Source organism: Lonchura striata, chromosome 6 (genome assembly GCF_046129695.1).
Source record: "Lonchura striata isolate bLonStr1 chromosome 6, bLonStr1.mat, whole genome shotgun sequence".
Taxonomy (NCBI): Eukaryota; Metazoa; Chordata; class Aves; order Passeriformes; family Estrildidae; genus Lonchura; species Lonchura striata.
The window spans coordinates 10078265-10095911 of NC_134608.1; the positions used below are offsets into that span (position 1 = coordinate 10078265).

At 40.4% G+C, this 17647-nt stretch overlaps 1 protein-coding gene across 2 annotated transcripts in view; it reads right to left on the reverse strand.

Annotated features, from left to right (window-relative positions):
- The window catches only part of TRMT61A (tRNA methyltransferase 61A), a 55698-nt gene that overhangs the window by 31792 nt on the left and 6259 nt on the right, over positions 1-17647 (reverse strand). Inside the window, exons 3-4 of one of the 2 annotated variants that reach the window (XM_021528890.3) lie at positions 10714-10980; positions 97-2439 (exon numbers count right to left, since the gene is read on the reverse strand). In XM_021528890.3, coding sequence (XP_021384565.1) covers positions 2111-2439; positions 10714-10980 — 596 coding nt within the window. In that variant the 3' untranslated portion in view covers positions 97-2110. Of the gene's footprint in view, positions 1-96; positions 2440-10713; positions 10981-17647 lie in introns of those variants that run through there. The other variant, XM_031504908.2, reaches the window with a different exon arrangement.

Consider the following 17647-nt stretch of genomic DNA (forward strand, 5'->3'; position numbering starts at 1 on the left):
AGCCCTTTAAAGACTGCAAAGACAGAAATGAAATCCTTCCCTTCTTATGCAATGCTTGCCCTTCCTCAGCAGAGATTAAATCAATACGGGACCAAGCAAAGTCAATGGTTTATTTCAAGGGGTTTGAATTGGGCTTTGTAGGCAAAAAGGCATCAGCCTTGTTTCAAACTCCAGGAAGACACATTGATATTTCCATTCCACATCTATTTGTAGTACTGAAACATGACTTTGTTCCTTTTTAGTCCTGTTTAGATGTTACATTACTTTAAAATAAGTTCTGTCTGGAAAGACCAATCAAGTTTGGGGCTGGAATTATCCCTGGAGAAGCTTAGGGATCCCCCTTGTCAGTGAATGAGGGCCACCTTGAAGGAAGTTAGGGAGAACCTTGTGGTTGTAAGTCCCCATCCTTTCTTCTGGGGTCTGTCAGTAGCTGTGCTTTGCTGTGCTGCTGGGTGGTGAACCCAGCACACACAAACACGTGCACACACAAACACAGGCACACACGTTCTAACAGAGCCACCAAACCCCAAAGACAAGCACACATGTGCTAACAGAGCCACCAAACCCCACGCACCACGTCAGCAGCTTTACTGCACAGCCTGGAGAACATGAACAGCAGCAGAAAGGGAACTTTCCCATAATTTCTGAGGATATGCTGCAGTTGTAGGCCAACTTACATAACTGATTTAGCTGAACAGAATTGCTTTCTGCCTTTAATCTGCTCAACAGTTTATCTTTGCAGTCGTGATCGGTTGAGCTCTCTTTAAACCATTATGGATTAGGGTTCTGCTGAAACACGTTAAAAGCTTAGCTTTGTTTATTTTTGTCAAGAATGGGGGAGGGATATCAGGTTAAATGTTCAAGCAGTAGTTTATGAATGGCTGTTTCTCTTGCACAGCAATCGATATGCTCAGGTACCAAATGCAAGGCACAGCTAAATGCTAAATGCACCTGTTGCTGGAATAGGAATATTTGTGAATTTACTGTTAAAAATAAAATAAGAAAAAAAAAAAGAGGGAACTTAATAAATTTGCATTATTATTTTAATCTATAAATACAAAATGTAATCCAGCATTCAAACAGTTCATCACACCCACCAGCTCTGTATGGAAGACCAAAGAGTAAATGATCTGAAAACTTAATTAATAAGGCTGGTTGAGAATTTTACTAAGTGTGCATTATTGATGTAATTTGGAGACAGAAATCCAGCCAAAAGCAATCTTTCTGTCATTCAGCTGCATAAAGACAATACACCATAATGGAAATAAATCACCAAACAACTGGAACCTCATCCACACCACTTACAAAGAGGTGCTCAGATAATATTAGCCAGCTGTTCAGTTAATTTTCACAGTGGATTCATTAACTATTCAAGTGGTTGTTCTATTTGAACATGACTGTATGGATCCAGGTTCAAATTTCTACTACAAATTGATGAGCACAATATACGAATTTAAATTAAATCCAACAATTACCACACTTCTTTGACCTCTGTGTAGTCAAAATAATTTGCAGATGCCAGCCTGGAATGGAGTAAGAGGTTGTGTTCCTGAGTGTTGCCAATAATCCTCCGGAACACTATTCCACAGAAACACTGATTCTGTGAACAGTTATGCTGGCAACTCTATAATCTTGGAACTTTCTTATCTAAAATGGAGGAAGTAGGCACTTGCACATTCTTCAGAGCAACACAGACACTAGAGAAGTTAAAAAAATAGTGTCCAGTGGTGCTAAGAAAAAAATAAAAACATAAACCTGGGAAAGCAATTCAGGAAAAAAGGAGGAAAAAATCCAACTTATTTGTAATTTGTCTGTTGTTTGTTTTTGCTTTCTTGTGAGAGATCTTAATTCTGCACATTCCAGTGAATGGCCATTTGCTATTAATTTATCTTCTTTCTGACAGCAAGTGGAGCACCATTCCAGAGTTTCAACATTCCCTTGATGCTGCTCTGCTTAATGCTGGTGTGCTATTTAAACAAAGCATATTCCAACCAAATCTGACTATATATGGAATTCCCTGACAAGTAAAACTTTGGATGCCATACAAAAAAGAGCCATGAAAACAGAATACACACCAACTCCACTCCAGACTGCACAAACTGGGCAAGTACTACACCAGGCTCTTGGTGGCAAAGGTCAGGTACCCCGTGTGCCCAACCACCTCCCTCAGTGGCACGCCACTCTTGAACTGCACAGTCCCTTGCTGCAGATTAGCACACGGGCTGTCTTGATGTGATGGGTTGCTGCTGTCAAAGCCAGTGCTAGAATTATCCTCAGCTGCTTTTCCAAGGTCAGGGATTTGCAAGCTAACTGTCCTTACATTGTACACTCGGAGCAGAATTTCCAAGGTGTTAATCTCTGTAAAACCATATTCTTCCATTGCTAGGCAGGTTCTTTGAACTTGTTCAATGCAGGGGGAGAAAGAGCAGATGCGGCCACCTGCAAAATAAGACAGGTAGTGGAAAAGAGGGCAAAAGCCAAAATGAAGCACTTTTAATCTTTTTTCAAATTCTCCCAGATGCCCATAGAATTACAGTTATACAAAGTGAAAACAATCTTCACATGGCAAGTTTGTTGGTTTAAAGTGTCAGCACAAAATCAAACACGGACAACTCCACAAGATGCTTCAGACCCTTTAAAAATGACAACAGCAACTTCATTCATCTCCCACATCCAATGTTACCCTCGACATTTGTTCACAGCAGAACTGTTAAAGTTGATCCCTTCAGAGCAGCGACTCTTTTGGGATCACTCTCCACTGCTCTGGACTGAGGCAGCAAACTGCAGCTGGCACGTACACAAAGGCAGAAGTCATTCTCCACACACTGCACAGCGCTGGAGCCCCAGCGCGCGTGCACACGCCCCTGACAAAAGCGGCTGTGTTCAGCTGAGGACGATGGTATGCGTGGACAGAATAAAGGGAGCTCTCCAGGCCATAGATGGAGTGCTGTTAAGGCTTTACCCTTTTAGTCAAGCTCACTAACATGTCTCCTGAGCATTGGAGTTTACTGGATATCACATTGTGCAGGCTTACAGTGAATGTTGTAAAATGCTAGGACAGAACTTTTAAGTTATAAACTAACACTTGTCTCCTTGTCTATGCACAGTTCTGATTTTTGATTCTTAATACGGACTATTAATAGGCCCCCTACACCTTTCTAAGTGCTACAATGTCACCTTAACAGCTGAGAATAGAATGATTCAGATTTACTCTGAAAAGCCACAGCAAATCAGATCAAAGAATTATAAGGACACTGTCTGCCATAAGGCCAGGGCATGTGCTTTCACCCGGGACACAGTGTCCCCCAAGGCAACTGCCCTTCCTGAAAAGCTTTTGTGCAGGAGAAAGGAACACTGGGCAATGCAGCTTCAGCTATTGTTTCATTTGTAACAATTAGATGAAAATGCCTGCTGACCTGATTTGCATTGCTTCCCAGCCCTCTCCTGGGCTCCAGTGTCAAACCTTCCAATACCAGTCATCTAAGTAGTTAAAGAACCCGTGCAAGCCAGAGCAAAGCATCCTACTAAAAATAGAGGCAATGCTGGGACTACATGAAGCCTGCTTTATCTCAAACTCCCTTTTTTTTTTTTCCTTTTTCATTTCTAAAGTCAGATCTCTAAAAAAAGAAAGCATCAGGTCTGAAAGCATCACTGTAGCACTCTAGTTGCTGTGCAGCAATGATGTGCTGGGTACTGCCTGGGGAAGAACACTTTCCACAACGATTAATCCACCATACGCTAAGTAGGATTTAATTTTAGTCTTCAAATAAAGTCTCCACACCAAGGGGTTCTTATCATGAATCTTCAGAACAAAGTATCCTGGACAAGTAATTCCCTAGAATGACAATTAAAACCCAAATCTAATAATCACTTGCAAAACTAATGCTGGTATGTGTCTTTATGAACCAAGTCTGTTGATGCTGATTTAATTGTACGCCCAGTCCATTAACTCCCATGAAATTAGATTTGTATGTTCATTAGGATGGCCAGCACTACCAAAATGTTCCTGATTCTGACAGCTAATCTTTTCTGCCCAAAGAACTTACACACTCTACCATGGTTGCAGATGTAAAACAGAAAAGCTCAGGAAAAAAATTCTGTTACATAGTAAGAAAGTTACTATGATGCATACATGTTACAATGAAAGAATTTATATTCTTACTGTGTAGGGAACTGAACAAATGTCTGACTTAACTAAATGTCAGTTCACAATAACTCTTTGTCTGCAAAACAAGAATCTGAGAGACCACACTACTACTTCATTCAGGCTTTTTGGTTTTGAAGTTTTCTATTGCAATCAAAAAAGCAAAATATATTTACATTTACAGTAAGTCTGTTCTTATTTATTCTGACTCGAAGGGTTTGAAGGTACGTTTAGGCTTTTGAATTCACATGCTGTGGATTTACAGTCAAAAACGCAAAGCCTGCACACAGCTGTTGCCACACAAGCTGCAAAGCCACCTACGGTTCTTGTCAAGCCTTCAATTAAAGGCAGAGCACCCTTCCTCTTGCCTGGGGCTGGTCAGCTGAGCACAGCCCGTCAACACCAAACTTGGTGAAGATTTATCAGGCTGCCTCCTCACAACTGCTGGGGGAAGTAGGGTTACAGAAAACAGACTTTCAAGCCGTTTGGTAAGGAAGAAAGCTCTTGCTTGCAGTAGCAAATATGCAGAAGGCAAACACAAAAAATAATGTTACTTCCTGCACTGCTGGAAGTTTCTCAGGTGTGAAAGATGAGAAAACAGTGAACTGCTAGTATTCCATCTACCTGAGACCATCCAATGGGTTTTAATAGTTCTGTCAATTTTGTTTTCCCCTTTCATGCCTATAGTTATCGTTATTTTTTATACATCCCTCCCAAATAAATATACCTACAAAGGGCTTAGAAGCAAACTCATCAAGCATCTGTCCTTACAGATCCCAACAAGTGGGAGAGGAGTCCCCTCTGCTTTTTCCTGTACTGTCAGGCAGGCCAGATCTGACTTGCAGTTACAGGCTGGAATTACATGATTAAGCAGATATTAGGAGTGAAGATTGGAAAGCTACAATTAGCAGACGGCTGGAAGGCAAAAACAAAATTGCAGTTCCAGACTGAGAGAGGCTGTCTAAAATAGAAATATTTGGGAAGTTTCAATTCCTATGCTGTGTTTAGACCTGCAAAAAAGAAATAGAAAACCAGCACTCAGAAGGACATGCTCATCTGTCCCAGGAGCAGAGACACTGACATCTTTAACAGAGCAGATGCTTCTGAATTCTGCACACTGTGGGCTGCCCTCTGTACCCGGCTGGACTACTGGCTAAGCAACACCCCTTACCACAATCACCAAACAAATATAAATCTAGATTTCAGCATTCACAGTTTTCAGACTCTTTGAGAGCCCTCTTGTCCTTTAGACACCAAGAGGCTTCAAGGGCTTAAAGGACTTGAATATTCATTGCTTTGTCTTGCCATGCCAAGTGAATGAAGAAAAGACATGAACTCCCTCCCTGGGGCACATTGCTCTGTCTGGATCACAAAGGGATGGACTAGACTAGAGAGCAGTGAAAACATCTGAATGGAAACATTTTTGTACACAAATTGGGTTTGTGTCCTTTCAGAGCTCTCCTTTTAGGAAAGCTACCGTTCCTAAATTTGGTTAATGAGATCTGTGTGTCACCATAAATTGATATAGTAATTAAGAGAGATTAATCCTGTTCACATTGGGAAGCTGTGTGAGCTTTTTGATCTCAGGAGCTGTCTAAAAATGTGTTTATTCATGTATAATGCATCTGACAAGTGCTACAGTTGAGGAGAAGAGAATAATGAGACTGTATGAAAGACTCAAGTTTTTTTCTACCTTCAGTTTTACAGGGAGTGAGTTAGTTTGAAGCATTAATGGAGAGGTTAAATGTCCTGAATCCATAGCCTGGAACAAGCCCACACAGTCCTGGCAGTGATTGTAACAAACAACAGGGTTGAGAGGACATGAAAATAGAAGTACAGTTCAGACTGGAATGATAAGAAAAGGGAGCTTCAGGGAAGAGGGAAGTAGATTTTCATCCACACAGTACTGTACATTTCAACAGACTGTTTCTAATTGTTATTTGAGGGACCCACCATTGCATCTCTACAAGAAGCCAGTGCCTCAAAATTTGCCAGAACGTTCCTGTGCAACTCTAACAAACAATTTTGTTTGTGGTTTGTCTGAGCAAGGACTAACATCTCTACCAGTTCTGTTTAGCTATTAAGTGCTATCAGGTTTCAATTGTGGAAAATCTTAGTGCTATCAATTGACAAGAACTCCAGTGTGTGCTCATGATACAGAAAACATGTGCAAGAAACGTGCTCTTATTTTTGTAGGTTATTGTATGAGCACTGTGACAGATTCTTTCATCATTCCAGGATTATTCAGATGATGCACATGTAGCGCAGCACCATTAAGTTTTAGGGAAAAGGGCCAATAATTTTAGAATGATTCTGTGACATAACGAATACAGCACAACATTTTTACCTCTGGCAAAAGAACACAGCTTGGGTTTTGGGACTTCAATGCATTGTCATAACTGGAAGATTACATTACAAAGATCTCAAGGAAGAAGAAAAAAACCACACAGGCATTATCATTGTGTAGGGGTGAGGCAGGAGAGTCACTGAACAGCATTACTGTGGCATTTACTCTGTGCTAGTAGGACACTAAAAATATTGTCTCTGCAAAAGGGGACAGAATGTCCTTTAAGTGCGTGTGCTCGTGGGCGATTTGATGTAGCTTCCCTGACAAGTGAAATTAGAGGATTTGGCTGTTGGAAGAAATTAAAGGATGTTTCTTGATTCAGAAAAGAGAGTTTTCTCCAAATCACTTGCCAGCTCATTAATAGGAGCTTGATGTGATTTTCTGCAAATGTGACCTTAACCTCTGCACTTGTAGGTGCATCATTCAAAAGGAATTTATTCCTGCTCATAATTATGGGCTGGTAAAAGCAAATAACAAGGAAATTAAAGATTCAGTTGGCTCCATACTGGGGAAGAAAACCTAACAACTTTCTTTAGGGATCCTTTAATCCCAAACTACTTTCTTCAAACTGTGTAAAAGCCAGTAGCTTTGGCTGGGCTTCCACAGTGAGGATTTTGATGCAGGAATCCTTCTGCTTGACTCTGTACACATGAAAGAATCACCTGTACTTCAGGAAGGCCCACCGTGTGCACCTGACCTACCAAGCCCTGACAGACCCAAGCTAGGGATGAATTAGTAGTCCAAGTACTTCATATGGTGAGGAACAGAAGCTGAACCTCAAAGCCACACCTGGGTGGTTTAAAACTGGGATCATTAATAAACTCTGGAGCTCACGAAAAATAGCCAGTGAGGTTTCCTACAAGGACATGGAAGTGTAGAGGGCAAAGAGGGAGATGTTCAAAGTGAACTTTACCTGCAGAGTTTTGGGGGAAGAATTGACAGCACTATGTTACCTGATTCAGTTGTTTCCAAGGATCACAATTTGATAAACTCATAATTTAGTGGTTTTACAATGCTCCAGAGGGAATGGAAAATCTGAATTTAAGAGCAAAATCTTTAAAGAAAGAAAGGAAATAAAAGAGAGGTGGTTTTAATAATTTTGTGACTCAGACTGTTACAAGGAGCAACCTCAAATACAAGAGGCTAATCCACCCTAATACATGGCTGTAATTTTCCATCCCCCTACCTGAAAATTTAAAATCTGTATGAAAATTATTGTACCAGTGGGTTTCTCCCTCATCTTCCACAGCTTTGGAAGAAATAGACCGTATTTATGAGAGTAGAGTAGGTGGGTGCAGAATTATATTCAAAGCACTACAGTATTCAGCTGTGAAATGACTGTGAGTCAAAAGTTTCAGGGCATTTAAGAACTGTAGAATATTGAGGATATTTTTGTTACCTCACAATTTTCTCATTTTCCTAATTTTTAAAAGTTTAGGCTGAAGGGGTTAATGTCAACTTTGCAAAAACCAACAAGGTCAGATATTGGGAACAGCAGCTATGACAACAGAAAAGCATTAACTAGCAGATGCTGCAGAAGAAAAACAGTGCAGATCTGGAAATGAAAGGAAGTTCTGCAGTGCAGCAGTGCCTCAGAGATGCTACAAGCAGCTTTTCTGCTGGAAGTGTGACTGGTGACATCAGCACAAAAGGATGCAGCTGAGATGCAAACCTGAACATCGGCAGAGAGCATCACCACAGAACAAGAACCTTCTAGTCACAAACGTACTGTGCCATTTTGTTCGTTCAGCTCTTCAGAGGCTGGCAGTGCTTTAAATGGGAGGTCAAGCTGCTCTAAGTAGTGTATTTACAGCATCCTGTAAGGCATACCGTGAGTGATAATTGCACTCTGTAAAGAGGATCATTAACACTCAGCCTGGTAGGAGAGGCAACTATTCAGGACCTTGAGCTGAAGTGGAAGTGAAAACACTGATCTGATGTTTTGATCTGAGGTTTTGTTAAAGTTAAGAACTCTCCCATATTGTCTCAGCTGAACTCTCTATTGTGAGTATTGAGGTTTTAAGGAAGAGAGTAGCTAATGCTATATATTGAATTTGCTTACTTCTCATTTAATTCAAAATACATTAAGACTTTAGGGACTAAATTACCACTATCTGGCAGTATAGCTGTGATATTTGCATGGCACATCACAAAAAAACCCACAGTGTGAATGATTCAAATGTGACCCTGTCCAGATTTGAGAGAGAGGGTGTGGACAGAAAAGAGTGGAACTCATTTCCTGCAGTGATGCTTTATCACTACACAAACCCTGAACGGGGTTCAATAACATCAGAATGTGCACAGGCTGTACTGCAGAAGAGGTTTAGCTCTTTGAAAACAAAACAAAGAAGCACTGCTAAATTATCTGTCTGTGGTAGGGAAAAGGAAGCAGTCACAGATAACCTTCTGCCATATTTTAGATTTAACAGCAGTAAAAAAACCACAACAAAACTACCCGCATGACTCAGGATAAAACAGGAAAAGTGTGTAAGTTTTTACATATTACTACTACAATCAATTATATTTTATATGAAAACCGGTTTTTGTTTATATGCAAAATAGCAAAATTTTAAAAATGCACCCAGTTGGTCAGGTACAAAGTTGCCCAAAAGAGGAGTCTTAGACCAGTACCAGATCTCAGACATGGGAGACTGGTTGCAGCAAAAACTGCAGCAAGGATCAGCAACTTCCTCTTTTGAGTGGTTCATAAAGTGAATGACGCCACTTCACAAACATAAAAATGTGGGATTGTGAAGTATTATTTATATTGCCTAAGCAGATGTAACCTTGCAGCATAGCACAGAAAAGCATAGCCAGATGGTATGGCCGGTTTGGGACTGTATTACATTTTCTACGATTTCAAATGCTGGAGTGAGACAAGGATTCAAAACTTGGAACTGTTCAAGCAGCCCTGCTTAGTATTCTAAGCATGCACCACTTAAATAATTCAAATTGGACTGCGCAATGCAGCGCCTTCTAAGCTGGGAAGTCAGCTGAGTGTTGTGCTCACTAGATTAGATAATTTGAGCATGGGAAGGGCATTGTACAGTGCAGTGATTTTCTTCCCCCCCAGGACACACTGGAAAGCTGCTACAAATTGAGCTGTAACCATTGCAGGTACAGAGTGCTAACAAGGCTCACTCTATTTTTTAGATACATTTTTTAAAGAAAGCGTATTACATGGGTATCACAAAGCTTTCTAGAAAATTTTCAGTAGCAGCTGAGTTAGCCTAACAGCAGGGCTGGTCCTGACTCAGCAAGGCAGTGCACATTCAGTGACCTTTAAGAACAAACTTCAATCTTGTGATTTCAAAAAGACTTAGTAATTCACTTGAAGTCCAGCCTGTGATTACATATTTTAACAAAGAACTGGGCCTTGGCATATAATCAAGTTTTTTTTAAACACATGTCCCAGCATGAACACTGTTCAGCACTCCTTGCTCTCTTTATTAGAGAAGTTACTTTTGTAGATGGAAGCAATTTGGCAAAAGGTAATTCAGATCCACACAATTATGAAATTAATTAAAACTTATTCCAGAATAAAAGAATTATTTATTCACTGAAGCTTATTTTTCAATAGGGAATAGAGGTATAATAAAGTGATGAAATCTGCGCAAAATCTCAACATCAGTTCTCACTTGCCCAGAGTAAGTGGCATAAGCTAGAACATCCTTTATGTTCCATTCCCACTGCATCCAGTGGCAAACTTCTCACTAGCTCCAACCACAAAGATTTAGCACATAAACTGGCAAGCATATTTCAGTGTAACCACATCTTTTTTAACATTACCGTTGGGGTGTTCTGTTAAATGGGTACAAATCTGCAATGATTGATGTGAACTGAGGCTGAACACCTTTTATACAAACACCTTTCCACTGAATTGCCGAAGAAATTAGCTTTCAGCATTTATTGTTACTTCTGCTTCCCACACACCTCAGATCTTGCAAAATGCACTTGAGAATGGTTCAAAGGAGTTTTTATAAACTGCCCATGCTAATTGTAGCAGCTCTCATGGGCCTGCAGGAAAAATTTGTTCTTCTCCTTTCAAATCTTCCACTGTAAATTGAAGACGCCTTTTGAAGTTTTATAGCCTTAGAAATGCCTGGAGACTGACATTTGAGAAAAGTGATCACACAAGGGAACAGAGCACATCTAGAGTATGGCTCAAAGGCAGAGATATGTGCACAGTGCTTTCTGAACAGAGAGAGAAAAATGCAGTTACCTTCAGCTTTTAATGCTGACTTGGCATGTCCTATGGCTTCCCATGGAGATGGAATATCTAGGAACACAGCATCTGCAATGTTTGAAACCCCAAAGCCGTTTTTGCAGACATCCTGGTTGGTCACAGTGACCAGGTGCTCCACCCCGTGCTCCCGAAACTCCTCCCGCGCCTTCTCAGCCCTTTGCTGGTGGAACTCCACTGTGTACAGGTGCCCGGTGGGAGCCACCGTCCGGATGAGAGCATGGGAGAGGGACCCACTGCCTGTACCTAGGAAAGACAAACAAGCCATGAAATTGAGTTTGTCAGAGCCAAATATCAGAACCAAAGCCTTTTGCATTCATCTTCCTGCTTGGAACACTTGTTCGAAACTCAAAAGAACACAAACCACTGGCTCAGCTCCTGAAAGAGAACAGTCCTTCCTTCACAAGGAGGGAGGGACTAGGTGTCCTAGGAAACAGTCTTCCGGGTCCCCAAAGCATTCATTAAAAAATCTGGCAAACCCAGAATCTGTCCTATGTCCCTGGAGTAGGAAACTAATGCCAAGGGTCAGCTATAGCTCTAACAACTGCAACTAGACAATCCAAGGAAATAAATGTAACAGGAAAAATTCAGGGAAATGAACTGGAGAGTTTTTTTTTCAAAGTGTCAGACTCTTCTAGGGTGAAAAGAGATTAAGGCAATTTTTAAACAGATTTTCAAAACCTCATACTCACTAAACAAAGAAAAGATGTTGGCATGGGTCCATGCTTGAAAATCCTATTAATATCCATGCAAACAAATGGCCTTCAGGATACAGTTTGCTATGCACAGATCTCTTAAGAGATATCCTCAACTCCCACTGGAATTACCCAAAACTAAGGCCCCTTGGCTCCTTGCAGCCACACTGATCAAACATCTGTTTTCACAGGTCACTTATACACATACATGCCTACACAAGCTTAACTTAGTGTAACAAAATCTATCACAAAATTGTAGGTAACTACAATTACCACATACAAACAGGGACTGACAAGACAAAGATTTTTTCTTCCTTGTTTTAGTTTGATAATTTAGGAAACTTACTTTAAATGATCCATTGGCATATTAAATAGATGGATGACTAATAACAAAGATTTTCACTTAAGAAAACACCCATATACCAATTTCCATTGCAAATTAGTAATTCAAGTGGCATTTAATGGAGTAATCCCCCAAATTCAAAACACCACAGCAACCCCAAATTCTCTGTGTTTATTGATTCATAGTTCTGTGCTTATAACACATTTCTCCTGTAGAAATAAATCTATTTCTAGTTATTTTTAATGACTGTTCAGCCTGAGGCAAGTTCTTTCAGCTAACATAAATCTTAAAAAACATAAAAAGGACAGAATCTGAAGTACAGCAGCTCAGAAACAAGTAGAAAGGAAATTAATTAGGGGGCACAGGGGCTGGTACAGCTGCTTAATTGGTGCAGTGCTTTCCATAATCATCCAGGAAGTTTGAGTTCACTGGCAGATGCCAGGTTCTTGCCCTCTAGTCATGTAAGGGGAGGAACACTGCTGTGGCACTGTATTTAATCCGACAGCTCTGAAAGGGGAGACATTCAGACTGTAAACAGAGCTCAGGGCCCCTGTTTGCACCGGGGAATCGGCACTGCTCCTCTGCATCCCTCTGAGAGGGCTCTGACTCCAGCAGGGCAGGTTAGAGACGAGACCTACAGATCTTAGCACTGGCTTCAGAGAGGTCCAAGAGAAGAGAGAAACATTTACACACATGCATTTAATAAAGTGAACATACAGGCATTCAAAGTACTGTTAAATAAAACAAAGGAAAAGCAAAACACACCTACATGTGCATACATCAAAAACCACCCTGTCACAGCAGTTGAAGGATCTCAATGTCAAAGTGAGCTTTTCCCTGGTCAAAGGAGTAATGGTAGCACAGCAGCCATGTGTATGAAAACTCGATATATGTGCATAACAAAGAAATAGTATTGATATGTTTTTAATGACAAAAGCAGGGAACTATTGCTCCCAGGATGCTAAAGACTGAAATTCTGCCTTTACATTTCATGCCAAAAGGGAGGATTACGCAACTGAGAACTATTGTAAAATGAGGAAATTTAATTACTCTACCTCTCAAATGTGTAGTGCTGCATGCTTTCTGCATCTCTCTCTGCTAATCTAAAGGATTAGCCTGCGCTGTAAGCAGAAGAGCGAGGCAGCTTGTGCATGTATCCAGTTTCTTTGTTCATATTCTTTTACATTTTTAATCACTTTCCCTTTAAATCTGTTCTTAAAAACACCACAGAAGATACCATTTGTCTCCTCCATAGGAAAACCCATTAAGATTTTTTGGCTTCTTTTCTAAAACTCTTCTTTTATTCAGAAACACTCCAAGCTACACCCGGAACTAAAACCAAGATGTTGGAAGTCACCACTTGCAGGTGTATTACAGACAGAGCTTTTGTTAAACAAGGTTGCCAGGAATTATTTATTGTTGACTGGCTACCACAAACACGAGAACAATACATATGTACCACATTTTAACACGTCAAATTCTGTCACATTAATATTATTAATGAGAGTATTTCTGAAGATGCTGCCTGCCTTCTCCGTGACAACACTCTCAAAACTGCAGGAAACAAGGAACAAGATGGTTATGAATCAACCACTGTTGTAAAATCTCTCCTAGAATATATATTCTGAACCCAGACATGTGACATGAGGATGACCCTTAACTCTCATGTGCCCAATAGATCAGCACATTTGATGTGATCCATTAATATGAGTCTGGCATGAGTCCATACCTGCCACAAGCCCTAAAGCCCAATCAGCACTGTCTGCACAAGACAGGGGTTCAACCCTCTGTTTTTGTGACGTTGTAGAAGGGGAAATTAATGTTTATATTCACCTTCTTTCCTGAAAATCTGCAACATTCAACACTTTTGTCCTCCTGCAACCATCTCAATTTCTCTTTGCCCTTATTTCAAAATCACTACTGATAAAAAGCAAAATATGACTCTAAGAGTCTTAGGCATCAGTTTGGAGTAAGTTCTAGTCAGGTACAGGTTTCCTTGGGAAATGAAAGGTATCCTTAGCTTGATACAGAATCAGTCAGGACAGCAGCAAAACCCAAGAAGTACTACTGGAGACATACTAGAATGCTACCAAACCAGAAATAGCATACCTGAATTACCTGTATAGAAATGAACCAAAACCTGCATACTCAAAAATTAATATTTTATATCAGAAGAGGCAAGATCCGAACTGGAAGAACTTCAATGGGTGTTCTTTTTCATAGAGGTGCAGTGAAATGTCTGTGTTCCTGATATGACCTAGAAAGCAGAAGGTAAGACAACTAGAACAACTAATTTATAATTTTTACAGCAGGATGCTCTCTTTCTGACAGCCTGCACAATAAATAGCCTTAGAAACTGTTTGCTCTCTACCACAGGACAATGCCCACTTGACTACCATGTTTTAATAATGAATGGGACTCTATAGAAGAGAAGTAAAACAACAACAATTCAAACTGTACCAAAGACAACCTTAACAGCACAGCTGCTGTTTCAGAGCTCACTTAGGTGAGCACTTATGTCATTGCTAATTTTCATTTGGAAAATGTGATGCTCTTTTACATTGACTGTTCTGTGATCTCAAACATCTTAGTCAAAAAGCAGACATCTGCAGTGCAGGCATTTAATGAGATACCGCAGGGGCCTCAATATGCCACACTCAAAGCTCAACATCTGAGGAGGCAGCACTGTGCAGGGGATCAGCACAGTGTAACCCAGGAATGGGCTCCACTTCAGTCCAAAGGCAGGAATTAAACTCCTGTGTTACACCCATGATTTAAGGGGCTAATGGCCCTGCACACTGATTCAGTATCCTTTCCTTCTTCTTGGGCTCAAGCACATGACATTCTCCTTCTCTGATACATATAAACTCTAGGGGAGTGTTTCTTCCCTCTCTCCCAAAACAAGCAGAACATTGCAGTTTTAGGATTTCCATCCTAACAAGTGGACATCTATATAAAACACTCTAGCTCAGCACCTATTGATAATTCCTTCTAATTTGCAAACAAAAAAGTATCTATCAGACGAACTTCTCAACTGCCCTGACCTCCAACAGATCTGTTCTTCTCACTCTCTGCTTATTCAAGTGACAGATTTTCCACAGAGAAGCCGCCACACACCTCAGCCATCTTGAAACAATGGCCATGTTAAAATAAATTCTCACCTTCTCAAAAGTTGCAGTGGACAGTATCTGAGCTGTTCCAAAATAAAGCATATTATTTCAGCACGGAATACTGCCAAGACTGAGTGTCATCAGGGCATTGTGCACAGTGCTTAACTGATATAGTATACAAAGTACATTTTACACTGCTTTCTGTTGTTAGTCTGGCTTCCTTATTGCAAATGATATTTGTCTAATCTCCTGGAATCCTACCCATACCATAAATATAAGTGACCTGATTCTGTGTTCCACTGCATTTTCTCTTTGCAGGCTATTGCTTGGCTTGTCTTCCCTAGAAGTTTTTCATCGTGGTGCTTCTTTTTTAAAAAAGAGCTACAATTTGTCATTTAGGATTTATAGATGTGTACAGCTGTGTGTAAGCAAAAGCATTTTGGAATAAAGCTGAATAAACTCCTAAGCGCATAAAAAGGTTCATATTGCTTGGAAACAGGAATAAAAGAACAGTATGCAAAGTGTTATTTAATACTGGGTCTCTAAAATATCTAGTAACATTTTAGGAGAACTTAAGCTTCTGATGCAAAATTTGGCTACCTAAGATACTCTGAAATGCATAAATACAACAAAACAATGACAGTGTTGCTCTATTTGTCTCCTAGCTACACCACTTAGTCCTAACAAATAGTAAGATAGGTCATGAATCAGCCATGAGAACGGAAGGAGCCTTAAAACCAAGGGAAAATTAATCTTGAGGCAGAGCTAACAACTCCACAGCTAAATTCTATCAAGAAACATTGACCAGACAGACTGCTAACTCTACATGACATGTTTGTGTAATGACTTGTATAATGAATACATGAAAAGATATTAAGCATTTGATGGAAATTAACCCAAATATCTTCCTGGGAAGATAGTCAAGGGTCCAAATCATGGTAACAGAGGTAAGACACAGGAGGAGCAGGGACAGAGAGAAGGAAGAGAGGGAGGGAGAGAATTTCAAGGAGTTGAACTGGTGGATGAAAAAGAAAACACCTAATCAAAAAAGTTCACTTTGCAGTCAAGCAGTTTCCATGACAGAAAATTAGCTTATCTGCCTATCTGTCATGGACACCATGCTGAAGCATGCATTTTAATTTTAGGCAACAGGCTGGAGGTCAGAGAGGGCCACTGCTCACTGACCAGACTGAGAAACTAAGTGAAGGATAATAGGGAGGTTTTCAAGGCTGGCACTGCCTACAAAAGAATACGAAGAATTAATTTTTCTTTAGAGATTCAAGTAAAGAAATACATTTTCCTTATAGATTCAAAAGTCTGAATTTTTTAGGAAGGAATCTTCTACATAATGGGCATAATATGGTTAACAACAGGGTTAGGTTCAGAGCTGCACGAAAAGTACTTGGTGTACTTGGTGGTCAGGTGAAATTACAAGATCAAAGCGAGTCCAGAAAGTCTGGAAACAAGTGCTTTAGGGTATGAACAGCATTCCTCATCAGCTCCATGACAGCCACAAGTCTGAATACATTACAGTGATGCCTCACATGGTCAGAGGTCTGGTTCATAGAATCATCACAGACTCACAGAATGGTTTGGGCTTTAAGATGTTTAAAGATTCTTTAGTTCCAGCACACCTGTCTGGGGCAGGGACACCTTTCCACCAGACCAGGATGCCCAAAAGCCATCCAGTCTGGGCTCCGACACCTCCAGCTATGGGGCATCCACAGCTCTTCTGGGCAATCTGTTTCAGGGTTTCAGCACCTTCATAGTAATAGGCTTCCTCCTAACCATTTTTCAGTTTAAACCTATTACCCCTTGTCCTATCACCAAATGCCCTTGTAAAATTCCCTCTCTCCAGCTCTCTTGCAGCTCCTTTAGCTACTGGAAGGTGCTATAAGATCTCCCTGGAGCCTTCTCTTCTCCAGGCTGAACAAGTCCAGTTCCCTCAGCCTGTCTCCATAGGGAAAGTGCCCAGTCCTCCGCTCATCTTCATGGCCTCTTCTGGACCGGCTCCAATAGATCCACATCTTTTCTACTGCCCTTTGTTTGGAGCCCCAGCACCAGTTCAGTGCTTTGGTGTGGCACAAGAGACTGTTGTGGTTTATGACATTTGCACTGATGAGGCCTTCCTAATACTTCAAGACGTGCTACACAAGGATCAGGTTTTCCAATTCTTCTCTCACTATAACCTGAACAGCTGCTAAGAGGTAGATAAGGGAGACATTATAAAACACAGACATAATTAGTTTGGGCACATTCCAGAATCAAAATAACTTTGATCTGTACTTTACACTAAAAATAGAGGTACAAACAATTTAGATGTACTTATTACACAAAAATAATGACAACATGAGCAGTATTTGTCAAAAAGTCTACAAGCACTTCAGAAGAGTCATAAGCATACAGGTGACTTGCTGGGACTCCACAATAAACTCTTAATCATTTATTAAGTATCCATTAATCATTAAGTCCTCATTAATTTTTAATGAGTGTACTCTTTAACAAAATGTATGCCTAGGCTGTGAGTTTGAAAATTTCATAATTGTTTTTGAGAAGCTCTAGCATAAGGCTGGGTGGCAGCTCCTATTACTCCTTCTCTGAGAAACCATGAGAGCCCAGAACACTGCTCTCAGCCTTCAGAAATCCAGTTCCTCAGCTCAGAAACACGTTGCTGTGTAGCAATGAACAGGGTTTAGCGATTTTTAATTTGGGATTTAGCTGAAGGGAAACAAAAAATCCAATTAATGTTTTTCTCATGTGAGTCT